This window comes from Tursiops truncatus, chromosome 4 (genome assembly GCF_011762595.2).
Source record: "Tursiops truncatus isolate mTurTru1 chromosome 4, mTurTru1.mat.Y, whole genome shotgun sequence".
Lineage (NCBI taxonomy): Eukaryota > Metazoa > Chordata > Mammalia > Artiodactyla > Delphinidae > Tursiops > Tursiops truncatus.
Genome location: NC_047037.1, coordinates 76,102,694 through 76,125,027, shown reverse-complemented (window position 1 = coordinate 76,125,027; position 22,334 = coordinate 76,102,694). Strand labels below are relative to the sequence as shown.

Below are 22,334 nucleotides of genomic sequence, written 5' to 3'. Positions count from 1 at the left end.
TCCCTGTGCAGTGTTAATACGTATCAGTTTATATTTGAGCACTCTGGGAGTAGTGCTGCTTTTTAATAGCATGTAACATCAAAGTTCTACAAACATTAGGATTTTTTTTTTCTCTAGAATAGGAAAGCTTGTTTGCTTGTTTTTTCATCTGAAACATATTACACTGAGATTACTTAATTTCTTTCCTTTAAGTGTTAGACACCATCATGACCAAGAAACTTGACCTCAATAATATGCCGCTCTCTGTGTTCCCGTACTATACTTCTTTGGGCACAGCCCTGTATGGACAGGAGAAGCCTCTGATCAAGCTTCCAGCGCCATTCAGAGAATCACTGGATCTTTCCTTATGGAAGTTCTTGCAGAAGAAGAATCACCTGATTGACAAGATAAATGATGAAATGAGACATTGTCACTGTGAGCTAACATTGTGCCAGCTTGGCAGTGAAGTGATCATCAGACCTGCAGCTACCTTAGTCAGTCAAGGAAGACCAAGAATCAAGACCTGGCAACAAGATGCTTCTACAGTATTCTCTGGTATCCGGTCTAAGTATACAGTGACCTCATTTAAAGTGGATTCAAAAGTATGGGACATCATAAAAGACAATTTAGAAGATGATAGGATTTTGATTGAGTTTGATGCACTAACAGGAATTGCAACCTTAGTGGGGAAATCAGAGGATGTACAGAACATTGAGCCACAGATCAAGGACTTAATAGAAAGCACCATTCTAGAAATGAGAAGAGAAGAGCAAAGTCTGAAGCAAAAACTGGCCATTTCTCCAGGAAGGTATTCACTTCTGTTGCACAGCGGTGTACTGGAGTATCTCCACACGGAGTGCCCAGAGGTGGAGATTTTTTATGATGAAGCCTCTCAACACATGTACTTCAAAGGACTCCCTGCAGATGTGTATAAAGTAAAGTGTGAAATCCAGGAAAAGGTATACACCATGGCTCAGAGAAACATTCAGGTTCGCCCAGAGGTTTTTCAGTTTCTGCAACAGGTTGACTGTGCAGAATTCTCTAAGTCTCTCTTTATAGCACAGAACATTCTTGCAGTTTATGAGCTAGAGGGCACAACTGTTCTCTTAACTGGTGCTTTTTCTGAAGTCCTGTTAGAAGCTGCAAAGCAAATGGTCAGAGCCTTAAAATATAAGTGCATTGACATTGAAGACAGGGAAGTTCTTAACAGTAAGAAATGGAAATGGCTCATTTGCAATTTGCGTAAGAAACACAATTCCTCCTCAAAGACTGTAATAATCCATGAGGTAACTTCAGCAACCACAGCCCAGGTCATCATCACAGGCTGTGTGAGAGAAGTAAATGAAATCTATGACTTGCTTTTTGACTTCCTGGAAAAACACACAAAAATAGAGAAATTGATTGAAGTAAAGCCTTCCTTAGTTATTGATTACTTAAGGGCAGAAAAGCTACTGTGGCAAAAGATAAAGAAGATGAATGTTCAGGTAATTTTTAATCCTGAGAACAAGCGAAAAGGCATTTTACTAACTGGCCCAAAGACCAAAGTCCTGGAGGGAAAGAACATTGTCACGCAAGCCTGGGATTTGGTCTGCGTTAAAAGCTTCCATATTGATAAGCCAGGAGCCAGTCAGTTCTTCCAGGATAAAGCACGGTATTATAAAAGTGAGGTCAGAAGGTTATTTGGTTGTTTTATTGAACTACAGAAGGATGGTGGGCAGAGGTGCTTGTTTCAGACAGATTTAGCCCCTGGAGTCTCGCTGATTGTGCAGCAAGGAGACTTGACCCAGTTCCCCGTCGAGGTGGTGGTGAATGCGGCCAATGAGGAACTCAAGCTCAAGGGGGGCTTAGCGGCTGCTCTTTTAAAAGCAGCTGGCCCTGAGCTCCAAGAAGACTGTGACCGGATAATGAAGACAAGACAGGCCAGGATCTTACCTGCCTGTGCCGTCATCTCGAAAGCAGGAAAGCTCCCGTACCACCACGTGATCCACGCAGTAGGGCCCCAGTGGAAGAGTGATGATGCCCAGAAATGTGTGTGGCAGTTAAAGACTGTTGTAAAAGAAAGTCTCCATTTGGCTGTAAAACACAAGTACCGATCCATAGCCATCCCTGCTATTAGTTCCAGAGCCTTCGGCTTTCCCCTACCCCAGTGTGTGCAGACCATTATTTTGGCGATCAAGGAATGGTTCCAGTGTAAACAGGATGGATGCAGCTTGAAAGAGGTTTACCTTGTGGATATAGCTGAGAAGACTGTTGAGGCCTTTGCTGAAAGTGCAAAAATTATATTTAAAGACACCCTGCCTGATGTTACTTCCCTGCCCAGTTTACCAGCAGCAGTCCAGCCCAACTTGAGAAAAGATCATGGAAAAGGAGCAAGTCTGGTGTCCCCAGAAGGCCTGAGGATCCTGTTGGTGGAAGGAGATGTGCAGAGTGCTACAGTGAGTGCCCCTGTTTTCAGAACACCCACCAGCGTGCTGGGACTCCAGTTAGCCTGTTGCTCAAGGGAGATTAAGATCAAGGGGAGAATCCCATGCCCTCCATCCCTGCCTTGAAACAGGTTTCCTTAGAAAATTGGGCTACTTCACCAAGGCATTCACTAATTGAGATTGGCCAATTACCCGGGGGAGCTGATAGCATGTTCCGATCACTAGTTTCCAGTAAGTGTGAAAATCCACAATAATACCTAACATTTACGAGGCCCTCTATGCTTTTTCAGTGCTCTTACACCTGTCATATTTTGGCAAATCTAAGGTTAATTTCCTGTCACATTCACTGATAGCAGATGCAGAAAAATTAGAGCATAACACGGGGACGGAAGACGGTAATCTTATCAGCGGAACTGAACCAGAGGGTTCTGAGTTTGAGGGACCATCAGCTCCCAACACCATTAAGAAAATGTAGGGAGGAAGGTAGAAAGTGACCTGGGGAAGGTCTGGGTATTATGTGGGGACAATTCTTATAGCTCTGCCAGGGGGTGACATGTTTTTTAAAAATACTTAGCATTTAAAGTATTTAAAAATACTTTAAAAAGGTACTTAGCAACCTTTTCAACACAGGCTCTAACTAATCCAAACAGTCCTGGAAGCCCCCTGCTGTGCCAGGTGTTAACTTTCTGAGCTGGACGAATATGCGCAGTCCTGGGGCAGGGATGCTTAGGGAAGGCCATTTGCATATTTATTTGGAGAAAAGTCTATTCACATCCTTTGCTTACTTTAAAATTGAGTTACCTTTTTATTATTGAATTTTAAGAGTTCTTTATATATTCTGGATACAGGTCCTTTAACAGATATATGATTTGCAAATATTTTCTCCCATCCTGTGGGTCATCCTCCTGTTTTGTTCAAGTTGTTACTTGGTTTAAAATATTTTTCATTTGGTTTAAAATATGGAAAGAGATTGTAAAAAATTAGATCTCTACTTACAGTAAGCTTAAATCATAATTACAAGAATAATAGCTAACACTGTTTACTATGAGCCAGGCACTCTACTAAGTGCTTGACATGCATCTTCTTATTCAGTGCCATGAGGCAGATTCCAGGATTATTATTATTCTCATTTCACAGATGAAGGAATGAGATTTAGAGGGGTTAAATAATTTGCCCCAAATCCCACATTTAACAACTGATGGAGCTAGGGTTGGAATGTGCGTTGCTCTATTTCAAAATATTAAAAATAATTTTGTTTCTCATTGAAAAGAACAAGCAAATAAACAAAAATCTCTTTTGGCCAAGGGTCAGTAATTGGAGTGAGTTCCAATCCTCATTCACCTTGAACGCTGAGTAGTAAGACATTCCTTCCGTGCCTTTCACTCCCATAGGTGTGTGCCCTCTGAAGCCAAGACCTGCTCTGCATTACTCCTCAGTGACCCACGTGGGGCAGCTTTGACAATCACTTGGTCACAGTCCCTCTCCTGTCTCCTCTTGGTGTCTTAGTCAAGCCTGATCAATCTGCTCACATTAACTGTCCTGCTGAAAAAGCTCCCATGGCTCTTCACTGCTCCTGGGAAGTCCAGTTGGCTTGGCACTCGAGGCCTTCTGTAGTCTGTGCTCAGAGTAACATTTCTAAACTGGCTGGCACCATTTTGCTGCAGAAGCTCTCTATCAGGTCAAACTGATCTCCTTGCCGCTCACAACCTGCCATGCTTCTGTCCATGCTGCTGCCCCTCCCGAATGACTTCCCCATCTCTGCCTGCTGCAACTATTCCCACTTCTCGGACACCACATCGCTCATAGTGTCTTTACTAGCCTCTGAAGGCACTTCCTCTGGACTCCTTTGGTGATCCCATACCATTTATGTATTGCTCTTTGACAGCTCTCTTTTGTCCTAGAGTGTTATTTAAATAAGTATCTAATAACACTCTCTTTTGGGGTGGTATTTCAATCTCTGAAAACTTAATCATCTTAGTTGTCCCCCATTGTGCCAAGCCCGGGGGCTCAAATACAGTAATCCTTGATGAATGCTTTTTCTTACAATTTGAAACAAATTGTTGGTTTTGTCTTTAAGACCGATGTGGTTGTCAACTCCATTTCGTCGGATCTTGAGCTCAATAGAGGGCCCCTTTCCAAGGCCCTCTTGGAAAAAGCGGGACAAAAGCTCCAGGAGGAGCTGAAGACAGCTGGACAAGGGGTGGCTGTTGAGGTCGGCACAGTTATCCAAACCAGTGGTTGCAATCTGCACTGCCACCGTGTGCTTCACGTGGTGGCTCCGGACTGGACAAATGACAGCACATCTTCACGCAAGGTGGGACCTGGTTTTAAATTCTCCAGGAAATTAAGTAGCCCTTTGGACTCTCCTTTCAGTAGAATGTAGCTTGAACCCTGGCTGTGTCTGTTCTGTAATAACAGCACATTCTCATAGCCATTTCTTTCAGCTGTAGCTGACTTCTCCCAAGGACCAGTTAATAATAGAAATTGATTACAGTTCTCAACCATTGCTGGGACTCGGGGAAGAATTACTGAAGATAGCACTCTTTAGTGAGGAAGGAAAAGTGAGGGCATGAAGAGTGGAAGAGACTGAAGGAACAGAACAGTAGCTGCTTTGCGTCTTTCCTTCATTGCTGAGTGAGTTTGAATCTTTTTGGAGGGTCTCACACATTCTTCTTTACTTTTCCTTTTTTACTCCTCTGTTTTCCTTTCCCCTTCTGACTGCCCTTAACCTGCCTTTAGTTGAAAGGAAAAAGGAGTAGAGAGAGATCACAGAGTTGCTAAATTCTTGTTCTTTTTGTTCGAACTCTGATTTCCAGGCAAAATGTATAAGAATGTGCTTTGTGCTTTTCAGATCATGGAAAACATAATCAGAGAATGTTTGGAAATCACTGAGAGTTTGTCCTTAAACTCAATTGCATTTCCAGCAATAGGAACAGGAAATCTGGGGTTTCCTAAAAACATTTTTGCTGAATTAATCACCTCAGAAGTGTTCAAATTCAGTAGCAGGAATCAACCCACAACTTTACAAGAGGTTTGCTTTCTGTTGCACCCAAGTGATCATGGAAATATTCAGGTACAGTCTTTCTCATTACTCGTTATTTTGGCAACTGAGCCCTAACGTGTTCAAGTATCTTCTTGGTCTGATAGGTTGTTTCTTTCATGTATTTTCATACAGGAAAGTAAAAGAGTAGTGTGGACTAGTTGCAGCACGGCAAATTTCAAGCACATTTTTGGATATAGAAAAAAATTTGACTTCTTATTAAGAAAAATTTGAAACATATGCAAAAGTAAACCAAATAGTATAATGAAATCCCTTGTACCCATCGTTCAGCTTCATAGTTATCAACCTATGCCCAGTATGTTTCATCTCTATCTCCATTTATTTCCCTTCCGCCCATACTGTTTTTGAAGCAGATCCCATATATACCTTTTACCCATAAACAATTCAGTATTTGTTTTAGACATTAGGATTCTTTTTCAAAAGTAATCTAAGTACAATACTATTTCACACCTAAAAGAAATTGGCAGTCATTCCTTTATTTCATCGATTATCATGTCAGTGTTCACATTTCCGACTGTTTCGTAAGTATTTTATTTTGTTTTTATAGCTTGTTGGTTTCAATCAGAATCCAAATAAGGCCCAAATAGTGCAATGGAGTTGACATATCCCTTAAGCCTCTTCTAATCTATAGAATTTCCTTCCATATGAACATAGAAATTTTAATACATAATATAAAAGCTCAGTTGTGGTCCTACAAATAGGAGAATGTCAGAATAAGATACAACTGAAGGCTCAGCACATCCCCATAGGAGTAAGACGGTTGAGACCAGAAATACCAGAACCATCTTTGATCACAGAGAGTCCATCAACCAGCTCACGTTTGCTGAACACCAGCTGTGAGTAAGCCTCTGGACTCAGCATTATGGGGGAACAAGAGGCATTTAATATGAGGCCATTATTCCTGCCCTGCAAGTCCTTAGAGTCCAGGAGAGTAGATGATATTAATTGTTTGAAAAGTTCCATGATAATGCAAGAATTAAACAGATTAAGGCTAGCAACCCAAGAGATGTCCATAGATCATTGGACTAACTGAATTTTTAGGTCATACTTAATTTTTTTTCTGGATCTAGACACTACCTTTAAATACTTTGGAAGCAAACAAATCTAAATTCTAATCAGACAGCTAAACCACCTGGGCAAAATATGTGGTCCATTTAGTTGGCCTGCATAACTACAGTCATTTCTAGTCAATAAATGCTTTGTGAACAACCTCCCTATGACTTGCATTGTACAAAGTGATGTGGATTACAGAATGGGTATGTTGCATGTACTCTCCCTCCTATAAATCATAATTACTTTGGGAGCTAAGATTTATACACATAAAATGAACTAGAGACATGAAGTGCTGAGAGTTTTTGAATGAATGGCTGAGTTCATTGTAGGGAAGTGAGTCCTGTGACATGGATCTGAACCCTCGAATCTCACTCTTTCTGTGCATCGTCAGCCTTTGTTATCTTTCCTAAAGATTCAAATTCTGCAAGTATTTTGTGAAGGGATTAGTCTATACAGACATCTTTATTGCCATCGGAAATAGTACTGATTCTCCATACGTGGCTGTGACAATTTTTCTCTTAAGACTTTTAAAGACAGTTAAGCTTTGGTCATATTTTCACAAAAATCAGCAAAACTTATTGAAATATTTATAGGTGGAGACTGTAACAGAGGTTGCACACAGCAGCCTATGGTCGGAACATAGCCTTTAGATGTGCTTTATTTGGGCTATTTTTAAAAAATTTGAATCAGTTGCTGGCATTTAAGAACCAAACGTGTCACATACAACTCCAGATGTCCACTGGGACCTAAAAATTCAAAAGTTCTGGCACCTTGGACATGGATTTCTGCCTGAACAGTTCGCTGTGGCCAAATGGCAGCTCCTCTCTAGTTCTCCAGAGTCAAACCAGTCCAGCTTTACACCTGTCCACCTTTACACCTGTAGATCACGTGCCTGGTGCCTGGAGAACCCTGGCTCTGTAGTCTCTCCTGGTCCTTCTCCCATTATTGTATCAGCCTTTTAGCCAAGATGTTACTTGTTTTTTTTTCCAACAAAATTTCCTTGCTTGTTTACAAGGAGGAAGAAAGTGATGATTTTGGGGTGTCACTAACCAGGCAAAGAAATGGAATTCCAGCCTCTTGCTCCAAAAACACTACTCCCCTAGCTGTTTCTCTCCTGGTACAAATAAGAAGTTAAAAACTGAAGTGTTTGGGTCCTTGTGATTGTCTTTCTCTTAACACTGTAGTTTTAACAACAACAAAGTATTTACTTTTACTGATTATGAAAGTAATACATGTTCATTGTAGAAACTTTAAGCAATAAAAAATGCATAAATTCTTTTAGTTGTATTTCATCTTAGTCTTCTTTTATATATGTGGACTTTTAAACGTGGTATTATATAATGTAATTTAGTATCATTCTTTTTTCATTTAATAGTATGAAATAAGCATTTCCCTATTCCATTAACTATTCTTTGAAAACATAATTTTTAATGGCTGATAAATACTCCAACATATGGACATACTAAAATTTATTTAACCATTTCCCTGTTGGATTTTTAAACTGTTTATTTTTTTCTCAATTACAAATAGTATTGTAGTTATATTTTTGTTCACATCTTTGATAGTTTTCATAGTTTGTATTTACAGAAATAGAATTTATGAATTTTTCATAACGTAAAAATCTATAATGAAAATACATGATACTCTGAGAATTGTTCTCTCCTAAATATTTGTGCATGTAGGATCAGAAGGTCTGATGAATCAAATTCATTCATCTACAGAGAATTGTAGTGATTAAAACTGTCTTTGTATTTCTAGGCATTCTCAGATGAATTTGCCAGAAGGGCTAATGGAAATTTCATCAGTGACCAAGTTCCCAAGGCTGAAGATACACAAGGTTCAATAAAGCTTTTAAATAGAGAAATTATTTTTAGTTGCTAAATAAGTATTCAGTGTTAAGTGAAAAATGATAGGATAATTTTTATGAAAAAAACAATTTGTGATAAAGAAGATAATAAATTATACTCTACACACCTGAGCATGCAAGACACTGGCCATGTTTATGTGATCTGGGGTGAAAGAGTAGGCAGGCCAGATTATATAATCTGTACAATGGGTCTTTAAGTGGTGATGATGAGGCTACTATTTTCTAAGGATGATGTGATAAGTGTTTTCAGAAATAGACACATTTAAAGAGATGATACCAACCAAATGCTTCTCCTCTGTCAAAGCTACTTATATTTGAGTTTATCCTATTTGGAGTTTGCTGAAGCTTGTTAAATCTGAGTATGTATGTCTTCAGATCTGGGGATTTTTCAGTCATCTCTTCAGATATGTTTTTCTGTACTGGTCTCTCTCGCCTCTCCTTCTGGTGCTCCAATAACATGAATGGTAAGCCTTCTGATAATGTCTCTGAGGGTCTGTTCTTTTTTTTTTTTTTTTTTCCCCAGTCTTTTTTCTCTTTGTTCTTCAGATTGGATAATATTTATTAATCTACCTCCAAATTCACTGATTCTTTTCTCTGTCTACTATACTATTGAGCTAATCCAGTGAATTTTCGATTTCAAATATTGTATTTTTAAGTTCTGAAATGTCCATTTGATTCTTATTTTATAGTTTATATTTCTCTGCAGAGACCCCTATTTTTCCATTCATTCCAAATCATTTCCATACATTCAAGTGTGTTTACTTCGACCTCAGGGAGCGTAGTTATAGTAGATGCTTTGAAGTCTTTGTCTGATCATTCCAACATCTGAATCATCTTGGGATTAGCTTCTATATTGAGTGTCTTTATCCTTGAGAATTGGTCACATTTTCCTGGTTCTTTGTATGACAAGCAATTTTGGATTATAGAATGGGCATTTTAAACATCGTGTTGTAAGACTTGGGTCCTGTTAAAATCCTCTGGAAAATGGTGCTTGTTTTGTTTGTTTGTTTGAGCAGGTAGCCAATCAGTTAATGTCATTCTACAAGTTCTGCCTCACTTTCTGTGTGGGCAGTGGTTCCAAGGTCAATTCCATTCTCAAGGCCTTTGCTGTGCAGCTTGGGTCTGCCCCACGTGCACAGCTCTGGGGTGAGCTCAGGGTTGACTCCAGTCTTACACAGAACAGGGGGTCACCACTCCAGCGTTCCCCTTACATTCTCTGACTTGCAAAAGCCCATTTTCCAGGTCTTCTGGCCAGAAGCACAAGGTTCTCTCAGAGTTGAAGCTGCCTGTTCTGTTGCCTCATTATTCTGCGTGATCAGGGGTGCCCTTGGGCAAAGCAGAGGGGGTGAGGGTTGAGGGGAGGGGACCAAATAAACAAAAACACAGGGATTTCCCATACACCACATATACACCTTTCAGACCACAAGGCCCTTTTTCCTGATTCTTCTGGACAGAAATACAGAATGTCTTTCAGAGTTTTAGCTCCCTGCGGTGCCACTGTGGAGTTCTGCAACCGGGGCACCTTGGTACAGGGCCTGGATTTAAAAAGGAAAAATATGGAAAATAATGAGGCTTCTCTGCCATACTCTTCAGCTCACAGGGACCCATATTCCCAGTCCTCTGGCCGCAAAGACAGAGATTCTCTGAGAGTTTTGCTGCCTGTTCTCATTGTGTAGTTCTGTAACTAGGGCCATGCTTGGGTCAAAGCTGGGAGAGAAAAGAGGAAAAATTTCAAAACAAAACAAAATGGGAAGCAGCACAGGCTGCTCCTTCCTTTTTTTTTTTGCGGTACGCGGGCCTCTCACTGTTGTGGCCTCTCCCGTTGCGGAGCACAGGCTCTGGACGCGCAGGCTCAGCGGCCATGGCTCACGGGTGCAGCCACTCCGCGGCATGTGGGATCTTCCCAGACCGGGGCACAAACCCGTGTCCCCTGCATCGGCAGGCGGACTCTCAACCACTGCGCCACCAGGGAAGCCCTCCTTCAAGTTTTGACTCCTTTCCCCAGTCTGCCTGCTGTTGTGCATGTCTCAGTTCTCAGAGTGGCTTTTTGTATTTGTCCCATGTTTTTACTTGTAGTCAGTGGGAAAGAAAGGCTCAAGTGGGCTAATTCACCTCAGCCAGCAGCAGAAGGCCATGTTTGATATGTATTATATTTTATAATCCTTTTCCAGAAACAGACCATCAGGGGCTCAAGGCCAGGGCCAGGTTAAATGCCAGAGATCACAGAGAGAGAGAGAGAGAAAGAGAGAGAGGGAGAGAGAGAGGGAGAGATGAGAGGGGCACAGGTGAGAACCATGAGACCTAAGTCATTCTTGCTGTTGTCGACTTGTTACTGAGTCTATTTTTTTTTTCTTGTCAGGTTTATATGGGACTATTTCTAACCCTGATTCAGGAGTGCATGAAATGAAGATTGGGCCCATCATTTTCCAGGTAGCCTCTGGAGATATCACCAAAGAAGAGGCAGATGTGATTGTAAATTCAACATCAAAGACATTTAATCTCAAAGCAGGTACTTGACTTACGGAATTTTGACTAGTGTAATAGTCACAGTAGAGCCTGTGAAGGAGTTGCTATAGCCAAACTGGTTTCTACAACTTTGGCTTATTGCTATTAATTCATCATTTAAAAATTATTTTGACATTGTTTCTCATAATCGAGAACAGCTCTTTTATGAGTTTTTCTCCTTTGTTATCAGAAATACCCAAGTTATAGGGTTCTTTTGATGATGGGGAAAGCATTTAGATAATTAGGCAATCATTCTGATCCCGATGTCCTGTAATTTTTTTTATTCATGTGTGTAAACATCTTGCTTTTCTCATGCAGGGGTCTCCAAAGCAATTTTAGAACATGCCGGGAAAAGTGTGGAAATGGAATGTTCTGATCAAGGTAAGGCACAATGCTATCTTTTTGGTTCTAAGTTTTAAGTGAAGACTGAATAGGGGAAGCTACGGAGGATGAGGAAAGTCCTGGGATTGGGGAGACAACATATTGATCTTAAAATCATACCTTTTACTAAAGAATTCCAGTTGTAGAGAATTAGAAGTGAAAAGTCATCTCACAGTTAAAAAGAGAAGCGAGAAAGATTCATCAAAGTTAGTATTTCAGGAGTTTCTTATTCACATAAAATGCTTTATCTGCCAATTCAGACATTTTGTTTTTTAAACAATCAAAGAGTGGGTTCAAAGTCTAAATCGACATTTCACCAAAGAAGACATGCAGATGGCCAAGAGGCACATGAAAAGATGCTCAACATCACTAATTATTAGAGAAATGCAAATCAAAACTACAATGAGGTATCACCTCACACCGGTCAGAATGGCCATCAACCCCAAATCTACAAACAATATATGCTGGAGAGGGTGTGGAGAAAAGGGAACCCTCCTGCACTGTTGGTGGGAATGTAAATTGATACAGCCACTATGGGGAACAGTATGGAGGTTCCTTAAAAAACTAAAAATAGAACTACATACGACCCAGCAATCCCACTACTGGGCATAGACCCTGAGGAAAACATAATTAAAAAAGAGACATGTACCACAATGTTCATTGCAGCACTATTTACAATAGCCAGGACGTGGAAGCAATCTAAATGTCCATTGATAGATGAATGGATAAAGAAGATGTGGCACATACATACAATGGAATATTACTCAGCCATAAAAAGAAACGTAATTGAGTTATTTGTAGTGAGGTGGATGGACCTAGAGTCTGTCATACAGAGTGAAGTAAGGCAGAAAGAGAAAAACAAATACCATATGCTAATGCATATATATGGAATCTAAAAAGAAAAAAAGAGGTACTGATGAACCTAGTGGCAGAGCAGGAATAAAGACGCAGACATAGAGAATGGACTTGAGGACACGGGGAGGGGGAGAGGGAAGCTGGGACCAAGTGAGAGAGTGGCATGGACATATATACACTACCAAATGTAAAATAGATAGCTAGTGGGAAGCAGCAGCATAGCACAGGGAGATCAGCTTGGTACTTTGTGACCACCTAGAAGGGTGGGATAGGGAGTGTGTGAGGGAGGTTCAAGAGGGAGGGGATATGGCGATATATGTATGTATATGGCTGATTCACTTTGTTGTACAACAGAAACTAACACAGCATTGTGAAGCAATTATAGTCCAATAAAGATGTATTAAAAAGAGTGGGTTCAGCATCTAATTTTGCATCTTTTTGTCTTGTGTTTCCCAGCTCAAGGGGGCCACAGAGATTATATAATTACCAAAGGTGGATTATTGAAGTGCAAGAATATTATTCATGTCATTGGTGGAAATAATGTCAAGAGATCGGTTTCCTGTGTTTTGCAAGAGTGTGAAAAGCGGAATTACTCATCCGTTTGCCTCCCAGCCATCGGGACAGGTTTGTAGCCTCTGGCTGTCAAGGCTAAATCCGAAGGTGACCAGTTTCCCTTGGAATTGGTGCTGATGGCTAATGTACTTATTGCTGAGTCTACATCAGGGCAGCTTCCTCAAGCCAGGGCAGCCCCCGAGGGAAGGAGCAAAGTCTGTGGATAGTTTAAGTAAAAAAGAGAAAACTGAAGAAAACTGAAGAGAGTATTGGGATAGTAGACATTTGCTTTCTAATATGGAAGGGAAGGGAGAGGGAGGGAGGGGAAAGGAAAGAAAGTCCATCTCTCATTGCTTTCATGAGCTCCTTTCTCTTTTCCATCCTCTACACATCCCCCATTATTTAGTCTTTGACTTCCCCTCCATCCCCTCTCCATGGAAACATCAGTGCATGGACTTCCGCCTCCCCATGGCCGACTCTCAGACAGCATGGCTGTCCATCTTCTCTTACCTCCTTGACAGTGGGCTGGCCGTGGGGCATTGCGACCTCTCAGTTGCCAGAATCCAGTGGGTTCTAATGGGTCAGAAACTCTCCACCTTCCTCCTTTCAGCTTGCCTGCCTCTTGGAAGTTTCTTATTTTCCTTAAACTACATAATGATTGTATGAGTCTTCATTTACAAGGATGGTGCTTTGGGCTTATCATTTGTAAGGTGATGCTCTTTGAGCTCTTTCCCCAGCAATCTGAGTCATGTGCATTAATCAGGGATTCCTGCTTGGTCTCCTTTAAGAGAGCTGCTCAGGGGAGGCAAATACTCTCAGGCTTGAAGTGGAATGGAGCTGACTGGTCCCAGAAAGAGAAGGCTCAGCACTGGATTAACCATTCCACTGCTCAGGAATCTAAGTTTGAGTGTCTCACACTGGCATTCTAGGCCCTCCAAAAGTTTAGCCGTAATAAACCTAACCATCTTTGTCACTTTCTGAGCCTTCTTCTAATTCTCTTTCCCATACTTTGATTTCTCTTATTTTTCATTCCTCTTAATGTTCCCACATAGAATGTTATATCTCCTTAGCTCTCTGTTTCTGAAAGTATAATTTATATTCCCTTTATGCTTTCATTCCCCTTGTAGTATCATTCAATCCTAGCAGATTAGCCAATGTATTATCTGTCTATCATCTATGTATCCTCTATCTATCGATCATCTATCATTTTCTATGGACACCCACTAATGATTCCCCAGTCTCTATCTCCATCTGCTTTTTCCTCTGAGCTCTTGTCTTGTGTTTCCATCTTAACTTTATTTGTGCCAAGAAAGCAGGCAGCCTAAGGGTGGCACAGACCTTCCCAAGGGAGTCCCTGGCTGGAGTCAAAGAAGAAATAAGGAAATGAGGCAGTTTTAGTTTTGTATAATTACTTCTGGCTTACTGCAAACCTGTTGTTTTTTCCACTGACCTGGTTGCATTGCTGGTCTGCACAAGTAAATCAAGGTTAGCAAATTCTCCTTCCTCATCTTCTTTACCTGTCACTATCACCACCTGAGCAGGCCCTTAGACTAACAGATGGGGAGCTTTCTCCCTCAGTGGTGATTATGAGTTGAATTGAGACTGTGATTGAGACAGTTGCTGGCAGTAAAGGAAGCCCTCTCACTGTTCCTCACAGGCTTGAGGGGAGAGAATGGGTGCTCACTGGTACCTGCAAGTACCTCAAGCTCAAAGCAAACTCCAAACTCCAGTTCATTGTCTTCTCCCCCACACCTGCCCTTCCTCTTATATCCCTGAGCATGTTAAAAACATCACTTTCTATCTAGAATCCTTGACTCTACCTTCTTCATCACGCCTATGTGCATTAGTTGATTAATTAGTTTGATTAAATATTTACTGAGTGTCTGCATGTGCCGGGCACTGAGCTGAGGCAGCGGGGATAGAAAGATGACTAAGAAAAGGGGCACCTGGTGTCCACAAGGGGCACCTGGCCTTCTGTGAGACACAGACATGTCAACAAACAACTGCAGTGCAACAGGACTTATGAAATACACGTGAAGGCTGTGGGTGGCAAAAGACGGGGAACGAAGGGGCAAGTATAAAGCCAGTTGGCCACTTGGTCCTGCTGACTTTACTTTCTAAATAACTCCTCAATCCCTACAGCCAGCTCTTCATTCTGGCCTCGTCTCTTTGTTCAGCTCTTGTCTTTTGCCTAAACCTTTATTTAAATTCTCCTGTTTAGACCTGGCTCCCTGCTCCAGTGCCTCCTCCACCTACCCCCCTACCTCCCCCGTTTATCTTTCTCAAAAACAAACCTGTTCCCCTGAACACGCCAGGTTCAACATATCACACTTCTTACACAGTTCTGTCTGGTGTAGCCTTTCCCTCAGGTGTCCGTACTTCACCTGTTGAACACCTGTTCATCCCCACATATCACATCCTCTGTGTCCCAAGTGCTTAGGTTATTGAGAGTGAATGGATATATCTGAACATTCCCATTTAAATTCTTCCAGATAGCATGGAATAACTACAACATTGCAATGGAGAATCTCCCTCTTTCCCCGATCATCTAATTAAAAAAAAACAACCTGCACAAACCTTCTAGGTTAGTTTTATATGGGGATTGTCTACATTCCTACAGTTGTCCCCATAGCCAAGCCACAGAGGTCTGCTCTCCTTTCTGCAGTAATAGTGGGCACGGTCAACAGGGATAACCCAAGTAGGCCCTTCGTCTATCACACCAAGTTGGCCAGAGGACTTTCACATTGCCCACTCCCCACCCCGCAATGTGACAGCTGCTATTCACCTGGAACTGCTTCCATGGCTTTTCGTGAGCCTTTTCAAGGAACTTTTCATGATCTTACCTAGCCAGTAGGCTTGAGAAACAAGATGTGGAGCATGCTTAAAATAGGAAAAGACCTTGCTCAGGTGGCAACCTTGAACGCTGCAGGTCAGCTAAAATCACAGTGACCGTGGGACGAAAAACTTTTGGAGGCTCATGGATAACTTGTATGCAAAGAATTATAGATTATAACAAATAGCTTATGGCTCTAGGTGTCTTACGAAATGAGCTCAGTTTAAATCAGGTCCCCAAAGACATCTGCGAGAATAAGGATATATACGTAATAGTCAAGAAATGACTGAACAAAAAATAATGCTGTTCTCTTTATTTTTTAAGTTAATTAATTTATTTATAATTAGCTCTCTTTTATTTATTTACTTTTTGCCTGTGTTGGGTCGTCGTTGCCGTGTGTGGGCTTTCTCTAGTTGCGGCAAGTGGGGGCTACTCTTTGTTGCGGTGCATAGGCTTCTCATTGCGGTGGCTTCTCTTGTTACGGAGCACGGGCTCTAGGGCACGGGCTTCAGTAGTTGTGGCACGCGAGCTCTAGAGCACGGGCTCAGTAGTTGTGGCACATGGGCTTAGTTGCTCCACAGCATGTGGGATCTTCCTGTACCAGGGCTTGAACCTGTGTCCCCTGCATTGGCAGGCGGATTGTTAACCAACTGTACCACCAGGGAAGACCTGTTCTCTTTAAAGAGCATGACATTTCAACATACATTAGCATCTTTTGCTTTTTGTGGATCTTTTGAGGACACCAGTGAGCCAAGAAAGGTTAACTGTGCTCTGTAACACAGAGGAACATAGTGAGCTGGGATCAGCTGAATAGAGCAAATAAGATATCAGACACCAAGTTATGTTTCTGGGCCCTTTGTTCATTGTTGGGCTGTTCCCGACATCCTGGAACAAAAACTCCCCGTTACATCTAGGACTTCAAGGGTGTCTGCTGATGCATTTTAGAAAAGTCCATGGTGATGAAAGAGTTGAAGAGTGGGAATTTATTCTGAGAATCAGAATCCCTAATTTATTCCTCAGCCTTCTCCAGTTGGGTCTTCTTTTTCAAATCCAGTTGGATCTTTTTTTTTCCCAATCATTTTTATTATTTGCCTTTCTAGGAAGTGCCAACCAAGACCCAGATAAGGTTGCAGCAGCCATAATTGATGCCATTGAAGACTTTATTCAGAAAGGATTGGTCCAGTCTATGAAAAAAGTTAAAGTTGTTATCTTTCTGCCTCAATTACTGGATGTGTTTTATGCCATCATGAAAAAAAGAGAAGGATCTCAGGCTTCTCCCCAGCAGTCTATGATGTCTAAAATGACATGTGAGTTGTTCATTTTTATGAAATACATGTTCCTAATATTGATGTCACTTGAGAAATAGCTATTTTTTTTTCTGGTAGTTTATTAGCTTTTTTCCAGCTTTATGGAGATAGAGTTGACATACATCACTGTGTAAGTTTGAGGTATACAGCATAATGGTTTGACTTACATATATTGTGAAACGAATACCACAATAAGTTTAGTTAGCATCCATCATGTCACACAGATACAATAAAAAGAAAAGAATTTTTTCCTTGTGACAAGAACTCTCTTAACAACTTTCATATCTATCATATAGTAGTGTTAACTACAGTCATTAAAGAAGGTTTCTGGACCCAGTTCCAATGTGTATGGAGGCTTCCCTGTGCCTACAAGCAATTCTCAGACACCAGCAGGGTGTCTGAGGATTCAACTCAATTCTGACATCATCTACCCAGAGATGGAATCAGATTCCACAGGTAAAGGGCTCAGTGCCCAAGACTGCCTTCCGCTTCAGATACCAAGCACAAGCCAAATACTGTATATATGGGAAAAATATTTGGTCATTCTGACCAAATATATTTTTTCATATATATATATATATATATATATATATATATATATATTTTTTTTTTTTTTGCAGTATGCGGGCCTCTCAGTGTTGTGGCCTCTCCCGTTGCGGAGCACAGGCTCCGGACGCGCAGGCTCAGCAGCCATGCCTCACTGGTCCAGCCGCTCTGCAGCATGTGGGATCTTCCCAGACCGGGGCACGAACCCGTGTCCCCTGCATCAGCAGGCGGACTCTCAACCACTGCGCCACCAAGGAAGCCCTATTTTTTCTTATAAATCACAATATTACAATCATCATTCTGTACATTACATCCCTAGTACTTATTTATCTTGTAATTGGAAGTTTGTATCTTTTGACCGCCTTTCTCCAATCTCCTCCCACCCTCACCCCGCTTTACTAGGAGTAATTTATGGTTACTCCTAGTAACCATAAATCTGATCTCTTTTTCTATGAGTTTTTTTTTTTCAGATTCTGCATATCAGTGAGGTCATACAGTATTTGTCTTTCTCTGTCTGACTTGAAATAGCTAATCTTTAGTGAACTGTCACAGAGATATTAAGAAAACAATCCCATTTATAATTGCATCAAAAAGAATAAAATACCCAGGAATACATTTAACCAAGGAGGTGAAAGACCTGTATCATGAAAATATACAACATTGATGAAAGAAACTGAAGAAGATACAAATAAATGGAAAGATAGTTCATGCTCATGGATTGGAAGGATTAATATTGTTAAAATATCCATACTACTTAAAGCAATCTACAGATTCAATGCTATCCCTATCAAAATTCCAGTGGCACTTCTGAGGTAGAACAAACAGACTTGAAACCATAAAACTCCTACAAGAAAACATATGGGTGAGCTCCTCAACACTGGTCTTAGCAATGATTTTTTAGATTTTACACTAAAATTACAAAAGCAAAATGAATAAGTGGGACTACATCAAACTGAAAATCTACACAGCAAAGGACATCATAAACAAAATGAAAAGAGAACCCACTGAATGGGAGAAAATGTTTGCAAATCGTATATCTGATAAGGGGTTAAATCCAAAATATATAAAGAACTCATACAACAATAGAAAAAACCCCAAACAATTTGATTTTAAAATAGAGTATCTGAATAGACGTTTTTCCAAAAAGATATACAACTGGCCAATAGGTACATGAAAAGGTGCTCAACATCATTAATCATCAGGGAAATGGAAATCAAAATCATAATGAGTGATCACCTCACATGATAGAACAGCTATTATCAAAAAGACAAGGGAGGGACTTCCCTGGTGGCACAGTGGTTAAGACTCCGTGCTCCCAATGCAGGGGGCCCAGGTTCGGTCCCTGGTCAGGGAACTAGATCCCACATGCACGCCACAACTAAGAGCTCACATGCCACAACTAAGGAGCAGGTGAGCTGCAACTAAGGAGCCCGCCTGCTGCAACTAAGACCCAGTGCAACCAAATAAATAAATAAATAAATAAAATATTTAAAAAAAAGACAAGGGACTTCCCTTGTGGTCCAGTGGTTAAGACTCCATGCTTCCACTGCAGGGGACATGGGTTTGATCCCTGGTCAGGGAACTAAAATCCCACATACCACATGTCACAGCCAAAAAAAAAAAAAAAAAAAAAGTATTAAAAACTCAAATGTTAAGACCTGACCATAAAACTCCTAGAAGAAAACATAGGGGAAAATAAATGATTTAAAAAAAAAAAAAGACAAGAAATAACAAGTGTTGGTGAGGATGTGGAGAAAAGGGAACCCTCATGCACTGTTGGTGGGAATGTAAATTGGTGCAGCTACTGTGGAAAACAGCATGGAGGTTCCTCAAAAGTCTAGAAATAGAACTACCATAGGATCCAGCAATTCCACTTCTGGGTATTTATCTGAAGGAAATGAAATCACTCTCTGGAATCCATGTTCACTGCAGCATTATTTTCAGTAGCCACAACATGGAAACATTGAAAGATGAATTATAAAGAAGATGTGGTGTATATGGAATATTACTCAGGCATAAAAAAGAAGGAAATCCTGCTACATGCAACAACATGTGTGGACCTTGAGGGCATTATGCTCAATGAAATAAGACAGAGAAAGACAAATACTGTATGATAGCACTTATACAAAGGACAGATTGGTGATTGCCGGTGGGTGCAGGGGGTGTGGGAGTTGGGTGAAATGGGTGAAGTTGGTCAAAAGGGTAAAAGCATCCAGTTATAAGATAAACAAGTCCTAGGGTTGTAATGTACAGCATGGTGACAAAGAAAGAGAGAGAGGAAGAGAGGAAGGAGGGAGGGAGGGAGGAGGGAGGGAGGGAAGAGGGAGGGAGGAAGGAAGAAAGAAAGAAAGAGCTAATCTTCCTTTCTTTTCTTTTTTAGCATTCTTGGGCTTCTCAAGTAAATCTCCCCCAAAACAGACTCCTTTGGTTTTAGAAAAGAAAACAGAATCAGCAATATTTCAGGTATGTGGTGAAAATGTAAAAAGTGTAGAAAACGTCCTCTTCTGGATACAGGATCTCATTCAAAAGGAACAGTGTCCCTACACCAGTGAAGATGAATGTATCAAAAACTTTGATGTAAAGGAATACCAGGAATTGAATGAGCTTCAGAAGAAGTTAAATATTTCCATTTCCTTGGACCGTGAAAGGCCTTTGATTGAGGTTTCTGGAATTACCAAAGATGTGGTACAGGTTAGAAATGCAATTGAGGACATGATCAAGAGAGTTAGATTGTCCAAAGAACAGGAATACCTGGCAGATCGTACCAGTGATTTTGTGGAATGGCAATATAAGGACGATAAAAATTTTCATAGTTTTGACAAAATTACCAATATGCAACTGGAGGATGCAAAGAAACAAAAGAGGAAGACAATTGATGTTAAAATTAATCATCAGAGCTACACAGTGGACTTGAAAACATACACTGCTACAGATGCAAAGGGAAAGAGTTTACCTGTTCGGCGCCATACAAAATCTGAAGGTGAATCAAACTTTCATGCTTCTTGTCCATTACTTTATGCCTGTGATGTGTGTTGTACATACATCAAAATGTTGTTCAAGTAGATAAAATCCAAGTACCCTTATGGAAGAAAATAGAAAACTTGGTCTCAGCTGAAGGAGCTTACACTTTGGCCACGAAAATATAGCACAGGGTGTACCCAACAGCTGATCATTATTATCTTAATGGTAACAATAGTCAAATGTTGCATTTGTTCTCATCTCTACAGTTTACAAGCTTCCCGGAGCCAGTTTTGCTGGGGAGGTAATGGCTGCTTCTGTAAGGAAAGGGAAAGCCATGGGCTGTAAAGAAGCCCAAGCCTTTCTAGAACAAAAGACTGAAGACAGCCTAGTCAGAGAGTGGGCACTCTGTGTCTGTGACTGATGACCCAGAGTGGATGGGGAGCCTGAAGGATCTTCTCCCAGAAGTCACTGGCTCCTCTGCCCCGAGGATAAGATTCTTTGACACACACATGAGGAAGCAGTCTTCAAGATTCCTGAGAAGGGAATACTTGTCTTGTGTAGTCAGCTATTCCTGCCTTTGAACCACATAAATCCCCCACTGAAAACTACTGAATTGGCTTTCAGTACATTGAGAGATCAATGTGAACGAATTCCTCAGACTCTGAGCAACCCTGGGGAAATGACAAGTCAAATACAGTATTCTGTTTAGCAGACGGGGAGACAGAGCTGCCACCACAACCTGCCATGTAGCAAAACCTCCCACCCACCCAACTGTTAAGGATGCTGTGAAGAATAATGAAAGAATAGATGTGGAAGGCCTGGTGGTTGTGGTGAGTTTTGGCAAAAAGCCATGCATTTGTAAGCAAAACATTAATGACTATTTATTGAAAACATTGTAGGGAAATCATTTATATTATATGTAAAATTATTAAATTATGACAGATTAGAGACTGAACAGAATATGCAGCTGAGTTACATTACACCGATAGTTCTCAAATCTGAGCATGATCAAACTTGTTAAAATGCAGGTACCCAGGTTCCACCCTCAGAGATTTTGATTCGGTAGATCTGTGAAGTTTTTTTTTTTTTTTTTTTTTTTTTTTTTGCGGTACACGGGCCTCTCACTGCTGTGGCCTCCCCCGTTGCGGAGCACAGGCTCCGGACGCGCAGGCTCAGCGGCCATGGCGCACGGGCCCATCCGCTCCGCGGCATGTGGGATCTTCCTGGACCGGGGCACGAACCCGCATCCCCTGCGTCGGCAGGCGGACTCTCAACCACTGCGCCACCAGGGAAGCCCTGTGAGTTTGTTTTTAAGCAAGTGTTATAGTTGGTTCTGAGGCGGGTTATCTGTGGTCCACATTTTGAAAACATTCTTCTAGAAAGATAAGGGGCTTCTTGAACACCTTGAATTAGGAGATTGTAAAACAAGAGCACAAATGATACTCAGTTTTTCAAAGCATACCAGGAATGTGGACTATGCGGATGAGCCTTTCTAGGTGCGAGGGAGTTTTCAAATGTCTACTTTGCAGTTGAGATCCCCTTATACTGGAGTGATATGAAGCAGCAGAAAGTCCGTGTGGTTGAGCTACAGCCTGATAATTCAGAATACAAAACTGTGGCAAGCAAGTTTAATGAGACCTGTGCACACCTCATCATAGAGAAGGTAAGCCTTCCGCTGACATGGAGTTTCTACACGGTGGAGATAGAGGTATCATCGTCCTGGATAAATACACTTTCATTCACTTCCTATCACATTTTTACCCAGAATTAGAAATATTTTATGGCAATTAGTTTTTAAATTCTAGATTCTACTCATGTCACTATGATTACTGAGACATTGAAATTCTTGTGTCAGTTATTACAATATATTAGATTGTAATATATTAGAATAATAAAGATATATGTTTACTTCGTGAAGCAAGCTAATAATAACTCCTAGATATGGCTCCACAGTTGGAGTTGATAACTAGCAAAGTTGGAGTTGATAACTAGCACATCAGATCAGGATTAT

The 22,334-nt window shown here is 41.0% G+C and overlaps 2 protein-coding genes across 6 annotated transcripts in view; one reads left to right on the top strand and one right to left on the bottom strand.

Moving 5' to 3' along the window:
• HSPBAP1 (HSPB1 associated protein 1) overlaps nt 1-22,334 on the bottom strand; it is an 86,337-nt gene that overhangs the window by 3,046 nt on the left and 60,957 nt on the right. Inside the window, exon 9 of one of the 2 annotated variants that reach the window (XR_002173815.3) lies at nt 20,316-20,441. Coding sequence is in view for 1 of the 2 variants with exons in the window: in XM_033855763.2 (XP_033711654.1) it covers nt 20,418-20,441 (24 nt within the window). In the remaining variant the exon portion in view is untranslated. Of the gene's footprint in view, nt 1-20,307; nt 20,442-22,334 lie in introns of those variants that run through there. The other variant, XM_033855763.2, reaches the window with a different exon arrangement.
• Nucleotides 1-22,334, top strand: part of PARP14 (poly(ADP-ribose) polymerase family member 14) — a 48,336-nt gene that overhangs the window by 17,531 nt on the left and 8,471 nt on the right. Inside the window, exons 6-16 of one of the 4 annotated variants that reach the window (XR_004526392.2) lie at nt 193-2,414; nt 4,480-4,716; nt 5,254-5,475; nt 8,275-8,353; nt 10,743-10,892; nt 11,207-11,269; nt 12,581-12,748; nt 16,610-16,816; nt 19,743-20,342; nt 21,036-21,153; nt 21,853-21,986. Coding sequence is in view for 3 of the 4 variants with exons in the window: in XM_033855760.2 (XP_033711651.1) it covers nt 193-2,414; nt 4,480-4,716; nt 5,254-5,475; nt 8,275-8,353; nt 10,743-10,892; nt 11,207-11,269; nt 12,581-12,748; nt 16,610-16,816; nt 19,743-20,342; nt 21,853-21,986 (4,082 nt within the window). In the remaining variant the exon portion in view is untranslated. Of the gene's footprint in view, nt 1-192; nt 2,415-4,479; nt 4,717-5,253; nt 5,476-8,274; nt 8,354-10,742; nt 10,893-11,206; nt 11,270-12,580; nt 12,749-16,609; nt 16,817-19,742; nt 20,343-21,035; nt 21,154-21,852; nt 21,987-22,334 lie in introns of those variants that run through there. The other 3 variants (XM_033855760.2, XM_073804171.1, XM_033855761.2) reach the window with 3 other exon arrangements.